Source organism: Tenrec ecaudatus, chromosome 7, assembly GCF_050624435.1.
Source record: "Tenrec ecaudatus isolate mTenEca1 chromosome 7, mTenEca1.hap1, whole genome shotgun sequence".
Lineage (NCBI taxonomy): Eukaryota > Metazoa > Chordata > Mammalia > Afrosoricida > Tenrecidae > Tenrec > Tenrec ecaudatus.
In genome coordinates, this window is record NC_134536.1 from 129,079,263 (window position 1) to 129,096,018 (window position 16,756).

The window sequence follows — 16,756 nt, forward strand, 5'->3', positions numbered from 1 at the left end:
CTGCAGCAGGAGCTCACCCCTATCTGCTATTGGCAGGACGGCACGGCCTGGGCAGTGCTTTGAGTCTGAACAATGCAGCAGCACCCAACTCCCAAACACTCGTTGCCATCACGGCAAAGCCAGCTGAAGGGGACCCTATAGGACAGGGCAGAACGGCCCCTGGGAGTTTCCGAGACGGTCACCTCTTTACTGTGGCAGAAAGCCCTGTCTTGCTCTGTGGAGCAGCCGGTGGTTTCGAATGGCTGACCTTCTGGTTCACGGCCCAACTCCTACGCACCGCCCCAGCACCAAGGACAGCAACCACGCGCGCTCCCGCTCAGGTTTGGGCGCCCGAAAGGAGCGGAACAGCAGCGTGCTTCTCAGCAAGTATTTCCTAGCTAGCTGGTGAAGTCTGATTTTGGAGTAATTTAACTATGCCCTCAACCTCCATCTCCGAGACTGAAATTGGGACAAGGCATCAAACCTTGACTGCCGGCGAGTCAATTCCGACTCATAGCTCCCGGATGGGACGGAGTGGAATCGACGCTGTAGATTTCCGAGACGGTAGCTCATCTTTCTCCCGCGGAGCGGCTCGTAAGCCATTATGCCACCAGGGCTCCACAGCCAAGATCAGCATTAGAAATAATATATAAAGCCCTTTTCACCGACTGGTGATGATGATTGGAAAGAATAGATAGAGGAGGCAGTATTTTTTTACTTTTATCTTGATATTTTTCCTTTTTTTTTTTTTTTAAAGCAACTGGTCTCCTAGAATCTTTGTCCTTTCGTGTTGAACTGTCTCTCTCTTTCAGGCCCCCGGTGGTTTCAAACCCCTGACGTTGCTGTTCGCAGCCCACCGTGTCACCACCATGCCACCAGGGCTCCTTAGAGGAGGCATTTTAAAAGGAGGATGCATAGGCATTGGGGAGTTATTGGAGGTACCGGAAGAAAGGGCGAGTCAATAACAGACAGGAAAGCAGAGGGCTGTACAGTGGGCCGGGCGGGCCAAGGCACCAGGACAACTTGGGGTGGGCAGTCCGGGGAATAAGAGGACCCAGCTGTGACCACTACACTGTCTTGCCTACTTTTTGTTGATGTTTCATAGTCTTCCCAATAAAACATCTTACAAATGAATGCAAACGTCCTTAACAAGAATCCATGAGTTTATAAAACCCACTGTCCGAGTTGATTCTGACTCTATCAGACACAGAAGTGCTCATGGGGGATTCCAGACGGTCGTATGTTTTACCTGCCGAGCAGCTGGTGGATTTGAACCTGTGACCTGTGGTCAGTAGTTCAACACTTCATCCCCTGTGGTGCTAGGACTGCTTCCGAGTTGATAATGTTCCTCAAAATATAGTGTGTGTGTGGGGGGGGAACAGCTATTTTTTAATGGAAAAATGCCACCCACGAAATGTAGAAAGAGCAGTGCAGTCTGCAGATGTGAGCCTCAGGTGGGGTCATCAGGGAGTAACAAGTCACCAGGTGAGAGGCTGAGAAACACCAGGCTCATGTGACCGACCGTCCCACTGTTGCCTAGAGAATCCCGGTGGCAACATCTTAACCAGGACATCAGTCAGCATTGCCAGAAACCGGACAAACCAACATCAGGTGCTTTCCCCAAAACAATGAGCCTGCATCAAAGCAGGAGGAGACAGACAGACAATTCCACACCAAGGGGCACGAAGGCCCTATTTAGACCAGCGGTGGGCAAACTGTTTGGGTATGTACCTGTGGCTCTGAAGTATAACTGAAAAAAATTAAAGCATATCATATATTTTTAAATAAAATATATATTTATGGCTCTTGAATAATTTTCTTTTCTTTTTTTTTTTTTTTGAGTCTTCAGCCAAGACGATTTATTGTGCACATTACATCGAGCCACAACTGCGGGCAGAACGAGTCCAGAATGTCTTAGGGCCGGGGCAAAGGCTCAAAGCCGGACGGGTTATGAGAGGAGGTGGCGGGTCTCGGCGATCCAATGGCGACCAGGTTGCAGATGCGGAGCCGGTGGGGAGCGTGCGGTCAGCAGCTTGTTGCAGTGTCCCGGCCTCAGGCACTCCCTAGTCAGTCCTGCAGCTGTGGCTTCGGAGGGCGCCTGGGTGTTTACTTGGACCTCTGCCTCATCTTTCTTCTCTTGCGCTTCAGTCTGCGCATTCTCTTCTTCCTCCACTTGGCTCTCATGGCTCGGAGGTTTCTAACAAGATGGCGTTAAAGCCCAGAGAGCGAATAATTTTCAAATAGTTGTGAGGGCTAGGATTTGTTGTCATCTTAAAAGTTTGCCAACCCTTGATCTACACCAGTGTTTCCCAACGTGGGCAACACTGCCCCTAGAGGGCGCAGGGGAGCTGCAGATGCCTACACTGTATCCTGGATGAGGGGCTATGGTACAAACGTTTTTAATTGCCAGAGGACGCTGAGGAATTCTTTCTTTTCCTGAAAAGGAAGTGGGAGGCAGGTACGTTTGAGAACCTATGATTTAGGCTGATGTAGGCCAAAAGACACGGGGAAATTAATGGCATCCGTGTTGTTCGCATTCTAGAGTAAAGAGATCATGGGAAGGGATATTCCTGGGACCACTGGAAGAAGGTGATGTCACTTCAGCGTGTCCCTGGTAAATAACCTGGGGGTGATCATGAATTCAGGCTGCGTAGACCAATGTCCTTGTTCTTCAATGGAGCCCTGGTGGCGCAGTGCCTAAGGGGGGGCAGTGGGAACCCACCAAAAGGAAAGAGAGAGAGCAGTAGAGTTTACAGTCTTGGAAACCCTTTGGGGGCAGTTCCACCGTCCTAGAGAGAGCAGGATGACTCAGAATCGACTCGGTGGCAAGGGGTGTGGGCTTCTTTTTTCAGAGGTCTGTGCTGAGAGGCCCGTTTGTCAACGACTGGTTAAAGTCTTCAGGGCACTTTCCTGCCAGACTTTTTGTAAAGCACCAGTTTCACCATTCTTCCACCCACACGTCACCACAGATTTGATGTTTGTTCTTGTCTAATTTTAGCAGAATTCATGTTGCTCTGACGGGGACTCTTTTCAAACTTGTCCTTCTTAGTGCCTCCTGTTCCGATGTGTTATAACACGTTAATGCGAGTTAAGTTTGCTACCAAAAAAAGAAAATCTATGCACTGTTTTTTCATAATATGCATTTTCCATGAACTTCTGAAGTCCTCTCTTATAGATACCGTGGTGGGGCCTGGGTGGTGCGGTGGTTCTACGTTGGGTTGCGCTCGCATGGTCAGCAGTTTGAAACCACCAACAGCTCTGAAGGAGTAAGACTGGGCTTTCTACTTCCCCCAGTTACAGTCTCAGAAACCCATAGGGGGTTGGGATGAGTCGTACGGCCTTGATGGCACTGAGTTTGGCTCTTTCGGAGTGTGGGGATGAAGAGGGCTTCAAAAAGTGTGTGGAAAATGGAATTGAAAGACTGTCCACGAAATCTGAAGCCCTCTCGTAGATGTAGCAGCGGGAGAACACAAAGAGCAGAGGAACAGCGGGGGCCTGTGGGTGGGAACCTGGGAGGCAGGAAAAAGAAATATTTTTTTCCTAAACTATTTTGGATCTGTTTAAATATAATATAGTTTTTTAAATATTATTTTTGCCACTTGTCTGTTTAACAACCCCCCCAAAAAATGGGGGGACATACCTAAAATTATGAATCTAGTTATCTTATAAGGAACTTGTACCTGTTATATCAAGAACTCTTACAAGTGAATACTGAAAGCTCTAGTAACATTCATTTCACATAGCCAAGAGGTAGAAAAAACTCAACAGATGGAAGCATAAACCAATACAGTACACAGCGGCATATAAAATAAGGCACACAATGGAACTCAACGTATTATGTGCACTGCTACACAAAATATGTAAACGACAGACCACTACTCAGTCATAAGGAACAATGAAGGTCTTATGCATGTTACAACATGGGCTAGTTCTGAAAACAGAGTAAAGTAAGTCAGCCCCTAAGGGACAAATACTGTACGATCCCACTTATGTGGAACAGGCACATGCATCCAGTTACTAGTGGCAGGAGAGAGGGGGAGTCTGCCTAGGGGCCCTGAGGTTCCGCAGACGGGAGTGGAACGACTTGCAAACAGTGGGGATGGTTGCCACGAAATCGTCAAATGTTGACTTGCTAATGTCTCGTTCTATCTATTTGTACCTCAAGGAGGACATACAAACGGACACCGAGCGCAGCACATATGAAGATGGTCCACATTCTGAGTCATCAGGGAAATGCAAAGCGAACCCACCGGGAGCTATCACCCCCTATGGACGTCCTGTGGAGGCCATGGAGTTGGTGTCCGCTCACACTGCCCTGCCTGCACTGGCACAAGACACTGCGGTCCGGTGGTGTCCCCCCATGACTGTCATGCCTGACCCTGCAGCCACGGGGTCTGTCCACCTTGTTGAAGTCTTTCGTCCTTCTCTAGGGCCCGGTCCCTCCTGATAACATGTCCGAAGAACGTGAAACTGTTTCCAAGGGGCGTTTTTGCCTGGACTTCCACCAACCCATTCTTCTGGTGGTCCTTAATAAAGAAATATTCGCATGCAACATGCCGGCGTGGAGTAGGGAACCAGTGGAGAGGTCTGGAGGGCCAGCCCCAATCCCAACTACTACGTGGACACCTGCCCCTCCCCCTAGAAGATTTTATTTCAAAGGACGGCACTGAATCTGCAGCCCTGGGAGAGGGTCATATCGATCGGCGCACCCGGGAAGAAATGAAGGAGGAGGAGGAGAGAGTGAAGCACATCCTGGCCGATCAATGAGGACGATGACCCCAATTAGAGCAGCCAGTCCACAGAGAGGACCACATGGCCAGCCCCACTATGAGACATGACACCCCTCACTGACCCATGGCCCTGCAGGGGACAGCACCAGAGACACAGTGTGGGAATTGCGCCTGATCTGATCCCGCCACACCAAGGCAAAACACTAAGGGGGTGCAACAGAACAGCAAGGGAATGGAGCAGCGAAGTCCCCAGGGAATGTTGAAGGTGGACTTTGGGGCCAGGGTGTGGTGCCCCAACACACTGGACGGGGAAACACTCCTAAAGGCCAACAAACAGTCCTTTAACTAACGACAATCTTTTCTTTCTTGTGGTTTTTATTTGGTCATTGGTTTGTTGATGTTGATGTTTTGTTGTATATTGTTGAGCTCGATCTTATTTTTGTGCATGTTATTATCTCCGTAGATCTGTCTAAACAAGATAGTCTGGATGAACAATCTGGTGGAGGAAACAATGGGACCAACAGTTCTGGGGGACATGGGAGAGTGGGAGGTGGGGGAAAATGTAGTGGTGTTAACAAACCCAGGGACAAGGGAACAACATGTGATCCAAAGCGGTGGTGAGGAGGGTGTAGGCGGCCTGGTAGGGCGTGATCAAGGGTAATGTAGCCAAGAGGAATTACCAAATGAAGACTGAGCATGATAGTGGGACAAGAGGAAAGTCAAAGGAAATAGAGGAGGCAAAGGGCATTTATAGAGGTCTAAATACAGGCATGTACGTATGCAAATATATATATGAGGATGGGGAAATAGATCTATGTGCATATATTTATAGATTTAGTATCAAGGTAGCAGAGGGACATTGGACCTCCACTCAAGTACTCCCTCAATGCAAGAATACTCTCTTCTATTAAAATGGCATTCTATGATGCTCACCTTTCCAACACAACCACTGAAGACAAAGCGGGTGAATATGCAAATGTGGTGAAGAAACCTGATGGTGCCCAGCTATCAAAAGATATAGCGTCTGGGGTTTTAAAGGCTTGAAGGTAAACAAGCGGCCATCTAGCTCAGAAACAACAAAGCCCACATGGAAGAAGCTCACCAGCCTGTGCAATCATGAGGTGTGGAAGGAATCAGGTATCAGGCATCATCAGAACAAAAAAATCTAAACATAGTGAATGAGGGGGGGAATATGGAGTGGAGACCCAAAGCCCATTTGTAGGCCACTGGACATCCCCTTACAGAAGGGTCTCGGGGAGGAGACAAGCCAGACAGGGTGTGATGTAGCAACGATGAAACATACAACTTTCCTCTAGTTCCTAAATGCTTCCTCCTCCCCCCACTATCATGATCCCAATTCTACCTTGCAAGTCTGGCTAGACCAGAGGATGTACACTGATACAGATAGGAACCAGAAACACAGGGAATCCAGGGCGATGATCCCTTCAGGACCAGGGGTGAGAGTGGCAATACTGGGAGCATAGAGGGAGGGTGGGGTAGAAAGAGGGAACGGATTACAAGGATCTACATAACGTTGGACAGGGCAAGATATGACAAAATAATAATTTATAAATTATCAAGGGCTCATGAGGGTGAGGGGAGCGGGGAGGGAGGGGGAAAATGAGGAGCTGATGCCAGGGGCTTAAGTGGAGAGCAAATGTTTTGAGAATGATGAGGGCAATGAATGTACAGATGTGCTTTACACAATTGATGTGTGTATAGATTGTGATAAGAGTTGTATAAGCCCCTAATAAAATGATTAAAAATAATAAAATATTATTTGCCAACACCATTATTCAAATATATCCATTCTTCTCTTATTCATTGTCTAGGGTTTTACATGTATATGAGGCTGCCAGAAACACCATGGCTTAGGTTAGGTGCAACCCAGTCCTCATCGTCCCACCTTTGCTCTCGGTACTCTAAAAGGTCTGCAGATCTGCTCAGTGCAACACATCCTTCTACTTCCTGACTGCTACTTCCATGAGCATTGACTGTGGATGCAAGCAAGATGAAATCTTGGACAACCTCAATTATTTCTACACTTACCATGATGTTTACTGGTCTTGTTGCAGGACTTTTAAAAAAAACCCCACAAAAAACAGTTTTATTGGCACATAATTTACATATCACAGAATTGAATAGTTTCATCATTCAAACTTATAAAGGGGGAATGTTGTTGTTTTTTTTAACATTGAGGAGCAATTCATTTCATCGTTGATCTTCACCAGTAAGTACTTTAAGTCTTTGCTTTCAGCAAGCAAGGGCGGGGGATTCTGCGTGTTACAGGTGGTAAATGAATCTCAGACAGCCCAGCTTCTTGGAGTATTTGCTCCGCATAGAGAGAAAGGATGGTGAAATGATACAATCCTGACACACACCTTTCCTGATTTTAAACCACTCGTATCCCCTTGTTCCGGGAGAACAACTGCCTATTGGTCTAGGAACCAGAAAACCAAACCCACTGTCCTCGAGTTGTTTGTGGCTCAGGCTCCACAAGGGACAAGGAGGTGTTCTGTACTTCCCCTCCTGCTCCCTGCTAGACACAGGTGGCTATGATCCACATGGCTGAACATTCTTGCATCGTCAATAAAGCACAAACGTCCATCTGCCAACTCTGCTTTCATCCAAGATCCACCTGGAGCCAGTTAGGGGTGCCCACTCCTCACCTTCTCTTCTTGTTCCAGCTCAAGAGGGGCTGCTGCGGTCAGTCTCGAGTGACCTTCAGCAAACTTTCTCTTGTGTGTGATACAGTTTGATAATTTCTGCGTCCTGTTGGATCACCTCCTTTGGGATGGGCACAAAGATAGATGTCTTCCAAGCTGCTTGGTACAGACTAGTGAGTGCTTCTAGCACCTCATTGTGTTGTTTTTTAAAAACATTTCCATTGGTATCCCATCATCTCCGGAAGCCTTGTTTTCTGCCAATGCCTTCGGTGCAGCTTGGACTTCTTCCTTCAACGCCAGCAGTTCTTGATCGTATTCTGCCTCCCGAAATGACCAAACAGCAACCAAACTCTCTTTGGTCCAATGACTCTATATTCATGTCAGCTTTTTTGCATGCTTCCTGAACAATGAAACATTTTGACCAGAGAACCCCTCAACACTTCGGCTCTTTCCGTTTGATAAATGTGAAGTATGTGCTTTGGTTTTCCTAATTCTAGGTCTTGGCGCAGTCCACTGGTATACTTCACTGTGACGTTTCCAGCCACCCTTTGGGAGTTTTTCCTAAGTGTTGCTTTCCACAAGAAAGCAAGGTTTGATTCTAGGCCAAGGGCAGGGAAAGTAAAAGATAAAATAGGAAGCATCGTGTTTTCCTCAAAATTGGTGAAAAATACTACAAAGTGTGATGGGAGTATGTCAGAAGACCCAGCAGTCAATTTGGAGAGAGCATCAATGGCCAAATCTCCAAATCTGGGCAAATTCGTGCATCAAAATGAAAAAAAGACAGTAAATATTCACAACCCAGCGAAGAAAATAAGCATATACGAGTCCATTCTGCTGTAAGTTAAAAGGGAGAGGGCCCGGTTCTTCTTTGCAGTAGAAAAGCATCAGTAAGCAGAGAAAGGACGGTGGTGGTCGAACATCTCTACCTGACAGTCATGCCGTGATAATTGGTCCAGTCAGGAATTCACGGTGGAAGTTGACACTAGCATGTGTGAGTTTGATGAGAAAACGGAGAGCCTCAGAGCATCTCCCATAAAGTACCTCTAGAGGACAAAGGGGGAAGAGTAACTTAGCAACGGAGAGACACCTAGCAGAAGCGAGCCCAAGGAGTGATCCATGTTAGCCTCCTCATCGATGGGGCCAACCCACGTCAAGAACACCAGGAGGACACAGGGCGTTTATTGCAATCTTGCCCAAAATGTTCACCTGCACCCAATCCGGAGGAAACAGTGCACCAACCCAAAGTGAGAGGTATTCCACAATCTCAAGACTAAACAAGACAAAGAAAGGAGGAGTTGACTGTTCTAGATTTAAAGACTAGCAAGGAAACACAGGAACCCTGGTGGCATAGTGGTCATGCATCAGGCGGCTAACTTGACATAAGGTCAGCAGTTCGAACACTACCAGCTGCTCCTCGAGAAAAAGATGGGCTTTTTATTCTCATAAAGACAGACCATCCAAATGGGTGCATAAGCAAATGTGGTATAGAAAGCTGATGGTGTTCAGCTATCAAGAGATACAGCGTCTGGGGTCTTAAAGGCTTGAAGGTAAACAAGCAGCCATCTAGCTCAGAAGTAACAAAGTCCACATGGAAGAAGCACACCAGCCTGTGCGATCACGAGGTGTCGAAGGGATCAGGTATCAGGCATCATCAAAACAAAAAAATCTTACCATAGTGAATGAGGGGGGGAGTGCGGAGTGGAGACCCAAAGTCCATTTGTCGGTCACTGGAGATCCCCTTGCACAGGGGTCTCGGGGAGGAGACAAGTCAGACAGAGTGCGATGTAGCAACAATGAAACAGACAACTTTCCTCTAGTTCCTAAATGCTTCCTCCTACCCCACTATCATGATCCCAATTCTACCTTACAAATCTGGTTAGACCAGAGGATGTCCATTGGTACAGATAGGAATTGGAAACTCAGGGAATCCAGGGCGGATGATCCCTTCAGGACCAGTGGTGTGAACAGCGATACTGGGAGGCGTATAGGAGGGTGGATTGGAAAGGGGGAACGGATTACAAGGATCTACATGTCCCTGGGGAACGGACAACAGAAAAGTGGGTGAAGGGAGATGTCGGACAGGCAAAGATATGACAAAGTAATAATTTATAAATTATCAAGGGCTCATGAAGGAAGGGGGAACGGGGAGGAAGGGAAAAAATGAGGAGCTGATGTCAGGGGGTTAAGTGGAGAGCAAATGTTTTGAGAATGATGAGGGCAATGAATGTACAAATGTTCTCAACACAATGGGTGGATGTATGGATTGTGATAAGAGTTATATGAGCCCCTAATAAAACGATTAAAAAACAAACAAACTGATGTCTCTGAACCCCCCAGGGGCAGTTCTACCCTGTCCTACGAGCTGGGATTGACTCTGATGGTGAGATGATGTGAGAAGGAGACATAGGAACAAATCAGACCGGATCGTAGGCCATAGAAACATCTTTTTTCTCTCTTTTGCTGTCATGGCGATAATGAGAATTGACTAAGCCTGCATCTGGCCTGTAGATCCGGTGACAGCACCGGACAATGCTGATTTAATTCCTGCTTTGTGGTTCTATAGGGACTGTCATTTTTAGGGAATCCACAACTAAAGGCCAAAGTGTTAGTGACCCAGAAGGGAACACGCCTGCAATTTACTCTTTCAGATCCAGGTTGTGCAAGCTAGTGAGGGAGAGGGAGAGCAGACAGAGGCTACAGAGGGTCAAACGTGGTGAGAAGCTCACATCACACAAAGGGAAATTCTTTGTACTGTGTTTGTAACGTTCACTTTTCTGTCGGTCTGTCATTCAACATCCACCTCCCAACCAACAACAACCCCACAAAAAACCTTTGATACTAAAAAGACCACAGTAAACACCATTGCTTAGAAATAATCTTTGCTTGCTTCCTTAAGAGTCTTAGTGGAATTACTAGGGCAAAGGTAGACGTTTCTTAAGTGCTGGCTCCACAAAGTGCAGAGATGTGTCGGAAGGCTCCCACATGGGAGGAGGAAGGCAGAGGGAGACTACGGGCATGGGAGTGGGGGTGGAGGATGGGCCCCCCAGCAGACAGGGAGAGGGGCTCTAATTATGGAAGGTCGACAGAGTGAGTGAGGACTGAGAGCTAGAAGAAAGGAGGGACCACTGGATGGAAGGGAGTGAACTGAAGCTGGTCGGGAATGTGGTTTTGAAATACGGACATACCTTATTTTTCAAACTGTCTCCCTATCTGAGGCAGGGAGTGAGTCCCGGTTCTGGTTCTGGGTACACGGTGTCCAGGAGACAACCATGTGCGAGCCTTTTCAGGAATGCTCTGCAGTTGTACAGGGACTCCACGGTAATAGCCCTGCACCAAGCAGGTAAGATAACAACAAGTTCACCTGTCTGGTCGGCTGACGGAGGCCTGAGATCCGGAACCCGTACCGCCCCCCGCCCCCACTCCCCTTCGGCTGCAGGTCAGGGTCATGCTGAACCCTTGAGCCTGCCCTTCCAGGTGGCACCCAAGCAGCAGCCAGGACGGCTTCATGTGAGCCCATAGGCACATACCTAGCTGCTTGCTCTGTGTCAATAAAAAACCCCAGAGAGGTTTTCATTTTAAATGCACACACTCTATTGCATCAAGTACAGAGCGACCCGGGCTCTTTCTGAGTATTTGCTATTTGCCGGAGATCGTGTTAAACGGGCTAGGAGGATTATCTCATTTAATCCTGATAATTCCGTGTGATTAGTCAGAGCGGCATCTCCACTTCCCCTTTCAGGAAAATGAAGCTTAGAAAGCTAAGTGAACTCGTCCGACGTCATAAAGCTTACGGTCAAACCCAAGAGTCTGATTCTAGAATCTTCTAAAACAGAATGCTACGCTGGATTCAAATAAATAAATAAGTAAACCAAGGCAATCACGAGTTGAATGTTTCTTTTTCCCCCAATTAATAAATCAATTGGGGCCCTAGGGTTCAAAATTCCATCCCCTTCACCATGTATTACCTGGCAGAAGAACTGCTGCTGGGTCCCTGTTCCGGGTGCGCTGCTGAAGGTGCTGGGAGATTTGGAAGAAGAGACTGGAAGACGGTGAGACACACTGACCGGCGCTGGAGTCCGATTTGGCTGGGTCAACTGATCCCCAGGAAAGTTTGATCCTGACGCACCGGACTGGACCGTGGAGCCGAGACTGGGATGGGCAGTGCTGGAGGAGCTGACAACGGGGAAACGACTGGGTCCTGCCATGCTGGTCACTGAGGACATGGTGGTGAAGGCGGGTCTCCCCTGGGAGACGCTGCTCTGCCCAGGCGACAGGTGCAACACGGTTGGCGATGCCTGCTGCAAGGGCATCTGCCCGCCCACAATCTGAGGAGAAGCGTGGTTGACGATCACTGGGCTCCCGGAGGTGGCAAACGTCTGCCCGGACACTAACTGGACAGCGGCATTCTGGTTGTTCAGCATCTGTCCAGAGTAGGCTGGGTTGGTCCTGAGCATGCTGGAGGAATTCCTGTTCAACATGACATGCTCTGAGGCCACCTGGCCAGAAATGAGCTGAGAGGGTTGGGTCTGAAGAAGCTGCCCGTTTATGGTCTGGACGTGGTGGACTGAGCTGGAACTGACGGAAAGGCTCGTGGGGATGAGGAACTGACTTTGGGGGGCGTGAGGCTGGCCCATGGGAGAATGGATCACAATACTACCCCCTGTGCCGCTCACCGTCTGGGAGGGGACGGGCTTTCGCGTGTTCTGCTGATTCACAATGTTCACCGACATGTGAGGACCCACCACGGAGCCCTGGGGGGAGCTCGCAGAGGCGAAGGAGATTCCTTGTTGGACATGGTGCTGCGGGATCCCCAAATTGTTCACGCTGTACGTGTTCTGCTGGCCCATCTGGATAGGCTTTGGCTGGATATTGATTGGGACTTTATTTGAATTTGGTGTAAGACCCCTCTGGATGATGATGTTATGCACGGGCAGAGACGCCTGGAAGTTGGTGCTGTTGAATGGGACGGTCACGGGCTGTGCTGCTGGACTGGAGCTGGGGTTCCCAAACAGGGAGTTGCCGTTAGGGGTCTGCCTATGAACCAACAGCCCTCCACTCACATTCGGTGGTGCCTGCTGCCCACTGCCCTTTAGTATAATTTGCGATCCATCCAAGTTATTAATAGTCATCATGGAGGGCTGATTCCCAAATGACCCAATTAACTGTATCTGCCCAGAACTGCTAATCTGACTGTTATTGGACAAATGCTGGCTGGGCACACTGATCCCCACGTGCTGCATAAAGCCATGTTGCACACCCACTGTATTGCTTGCAAACGAAGCTCCGACAGGCACGTGGGTCACCCCTATGGGCTGCAGCGTCTGACCTGAGTAATTGGCAACGTTCGAAGCCTGAGTGAAGGGCGCTGAGGAAGAAGCCTGGAGCTGAGCAAACTGCTGGCTGGAACCTACACTGGCGTCCAGGTAGGCCTCTTCCGCCAATGTCTGTTCGGTGATGTTGGCTTCCTGCAAGGACTTCTGGAGAATGTCGAAAGGCTGGTCCTCACCCAGCTCAGCAAGAGGAGCGGCCTCGAGGGCATCTTCCAGAAACTGGAGGCTGGTGGAGAGTGGCAGTCCATCACTGGGCCCTTCCCCAAGCTGGCTGCTTACGCCTTTGAGGGACGCCTTGGGATCAGCATTCTATCAGAAAGAAACAAAGCGCGTGTCACAGTTCCTTCCCAACCTTTGAAGTGTCTTAGAAAAGACAAAACAATCGACGTATGTATGGATTGTGATAAGAGTTATATGAGCCCCAATAAAATGATTTATTAAATAAAAAAAAGACAAAGCAGTAACAGGCTTACTTTTGAATATGAATAAAGTCTAGCAAGAGCCCACTTTTCACACTCGGTTCTCCTACCTGCCCACCTCACTCGGACCTCTATGCCCTTAGTCAAGATGCCCACCACTGTCCCAAAGCACAGACGCCCCTTGATCTGGTCAACTCTCTTCTAGGGCAGTGAGAAGGCCCATGGATGTACGTACTGAGGACGTGAACATCCGACACGGAGTTGAGTTTTGCTTTTGAAGTGCTGACACTATTTCCAAAATGTCACCGTACGGCTCAAGTGAGCCCCAGTTCTGTCAGTGTGTCCAGGAGACAGCCACGTGCAGTCGTCTTCAACACGGCATCTAAGTGACGTCTGGGTGCTCTGGGTTCTAGAAGGTGGGCTAGGGCTAGACTAGCCAGAAAGAAGACCCTGGTTCTTGGCCCACCATCCTTCCTAACGACGCCGGTTCAGATAAAAACAAGCTGCTGACATCGAGTGAGTGGTCAATTGATTTTGGGGGGAGTAATTGTTTTACAAAGATGTTTTCAAGTAAAAGTCCATCAACATTTAGCCAGCATCCGCTGGTGGCCAACTAGAGAAGACCCGGGCCTTTGAAGAGCCAGGGGACCTGAACAATTAAAAATACGATGTGCTCCGTACTTTCCAGCAGTCTGTCAAGGGGCGTGCCAAAGTTACTAAAGAGTCAGTAGCCATCTAAAAACAAGGTAAAGGGGAAACCAATTTATGTAGACCAATTAAGAATGATCCAATTTATGAAGGTCATTCGGTGTTGGTGCCCGAAGATGAGAAAAACCAGACAGAAAAGCTAACCTAGTTCATCTGACACTGACTCAGCAGCGGGCACGGCACGGACTCGGCCCGGGGCGGGTGGACTCGAGGGGGAAGGAAGAGGAGAAAGTAACTGAAACCGAGGAGGAGACTGGTTTTGCAGGCACGTCCGGGGGCAAGTATGAGTGTCTCAGAGCGGGGTGCTTTTGACAGCGCGTAGACTCACAATGAGCTTCGACGCCACGTGGTTTTCTGAGCATGTCTACTCTTGCTGCCACCAGTGACTCGGTGCATGATGCGTTCCCAGCAAGGGCACACTGAATGAACAGTCTGGAATGTTTCCATGGACCCTCTCACGGGCGTGGCGAGCTGATCAATGGAAATCTCTGCTGTGCAGGGACAGGCTCGTGTAGGCTTTTGGGCCTCCGGGCGTCACGCGGAGTGACTTAAGACGAGTTCAGAATGAATTTCGGAAATGACACCTCACGGGAAGCCACCCTTCACATGTAGAGGTGTCTTGCAGGATACGATCTACCTTACGTACATCCCATACTTGACAGACGTACATTCCCAAGAACCTTCTGAGTAGTGCCCAAGTTGGAGATGAAGGAAGCAAAGGCCTTATCACGGTGATGAGCACTCTACCGAGCGACGTGCGTGGGTTAGCGGTCAGTTCACGCTCGTGAGGCAGTTCTACAACTACTCTGGGTTCAAAAGTGAGGACGCCGGAGTCTTTCAGCGACTGAGTGGCATATCTAAGGTTCCGCAGCTCGCGGGTGGCAGCTGCCTGACCTGAGCCCAATGCCTACGATTGGGCCTGGGGGCTGAGAAGGGGACGGGAACGTGAGGCTTTACCCACAGACGTCAGACAGCGCTCCCCAGTGGACGCTGCCCCAGCCCCAGCGCCGGTGTCTGTCTGGGTGCTCTAATTCTGGTGGGAGGGGCCTCAGGACCCCGTAACCCACCAACCAACCCACTGGAGTCAATCGATTCAGACTCAGGGTGACTGCACGCGCTACGGAGTAGAACTGAGCCCCACAGTCATCTTCACGGACACAGCCAGGTCGGTCTTTCTTCTGAAGTACCCCGAGGTGGTTTGAACTGCCAACCCTGTGGGTTAGTAATCATCGGCAAACTGTGCACTCTTCTAGGGACCCCGAGCCTCGTGGCCCGGGGGAAAATCCTGTCTCTGTAGCTCTCCCTGTGACATCTCTCTGCTTTGGTTCCCTTATCTCTGAAAGGTGGGTAATACCCACTTCAAGGAGCTACTGTGAGAATTAGGGGAGAGCAATGTGTGTTAAACCGGCAGTGTGCCAGGCATGTGCCAAATGCTCAGGAGGTGTCTCTTAGAATATGAGTCCTAGGTAGCCATGATTAGGTGTGATTTCTTTAAACAGCAGGTTCAGGATAGCTTCTCATTAGACTCCCCCAGGTGATAACATTTGAGTTTTTTCCAGAACGAACGCTGAAATATTATTATTTTAAACAAGGGCTAAGTTAGTCTCAACTGTCTTAACTGGCTAAGGCAGAGTAGAAAATGTTGACAGAAGCCAGTCGCTCTGCCTCCCCTGTCACTTGCCAGAGACCAGGTCAGGATCGGGCTGCTCATCAGAGGCCAGAGGCCATTGCAGGCTCGATGCCCAGGGCCTCTGAGAGCCTGAGACACTTGATACTCCGTGCTTCCGATACTCACACTAGAGTTGGCGAAGATGGAATTTGAGTTGGCTGCAGAATATCCTGAATGAGTCAAGTCATCACTGCTCTGCAAAAAGCACACGTTCACAGGGTGGTTACTTCATCCGCAAAGGAGAAACCGAACCGATGTCTGAAAAGCTCTCAGTGTTACTTACGGATTTATTACCAGGTCCATGGAGAAAATAGTTCAACGCTTGTGGGTCTCTGGAGCGTGGGAACAGAGGAGACACAACACAGACGACACGTTACTGACAGGCAGCACTTGTCCTCACCAGACTGAAAAAAGACATGGCCCATCCTGCTTTCCTACGACCCTCCCCTTCAGTTTTCCATTCCCACACAATTCCATTGCTAGTGTTTTCCTTGGAGTGGTGGGGATGCTGTTCCGTATCCTATGGTCATTTACTTCTGCCTCCTGGGATTTGCTATAAAATGCAGGGGGTGGGGGTGGGGAGGCTTCCAAAAAGATTATGAAAAATTAAAAAAACCAACAACACCGGAATTGAAAGATAATACATGTTTTTTGATAGACATGGTTAAATCCCCTTGTAAACACCAAAAGCAAAATAAAAAAGTAACCCAGCGCCATTGAGTTGATTCCAACTCAGAACTGTCCTGCAGGGTGGCTAGAACTGCCCCCACGGGATTCCCAAGGCTGTCAGTCTTGATGGAAGCAGACGGCCGCCTCTTTCTCCTAAGGTGTAGCTGGCGGGTTTGAACCACAGGTCTGAAAGCAGTGTGACCAGAGCTGATTAAAGACCCCTGTATCATCCCCAGCCTCTACTGGTCTCTCTACTCTAGCTAAGATGATTGCTTGATGGCTGTTTTACAACCCACGAGGTTCCCAGGCAGTTGCCTTGGTTCAGCCAACCTCGCACCTTGATTTCCCCGAGCAGAGAAAGGGCGTCTTACCCAATAAGATCAAGGAGACACGAGTCGTCGTCATCATCCATGACAACTAGAAAGGAAGAGAGGGCGGTTGAGCAGCGCCAGTACAGCCAACAGCCGCCATGCAGCCAACATCCCTCGCACGTCCCTGGCAGGTGTGTCAGCCGTGGGGGGTTCTCGAGTCGAGGATCACGAACATGATTTTTAAAAACAGGTTGCACTCATTTGGTACTCAGCTT

The 16,756-nt window shown here is 49.0% G+C and overlaps 1 protein-coding gene across 2 annotated transcripts in view; it reads right to left on the minus strand.

Annotated features, from left to right (window-relative positions):
• Window positions 1-16,756, minus strand: part of BICRAL (BICRA like chromatin remodeling complex associated protein) — an 80,721-nt gene that overhangs the window by 26,928 nt on the left and 37,037 nt on the right. For both annotated transcript variants that reach the window (XM_075555094.1, XM_075555095.1), the window contains exons 2-5: window positions 16,542-16,587; window positions 15,785-15,833; window positions 15,628-15,696; window positions 11,341-13,014 (exon numbers count right to left, since the gene is read on the minus strand). In XM_075555094.1, coding sequence (XP_075411209.1) covers window positions 11,341-13,014; window positions 15,628-15,696; window positions 15,785-15,833; window positions 16,542-16,582 — 1,833 coding nt within the window. In that variant the 5' untranslated portion in view covers window positions 16,583-16,587. The remainder of the gene's footprint in view (window positions 1-11,340; window positions 13,015-15,627; window positions 15,697-15,784; window positions 15,834-16,541; window positions 16,588-16,756) is intronic.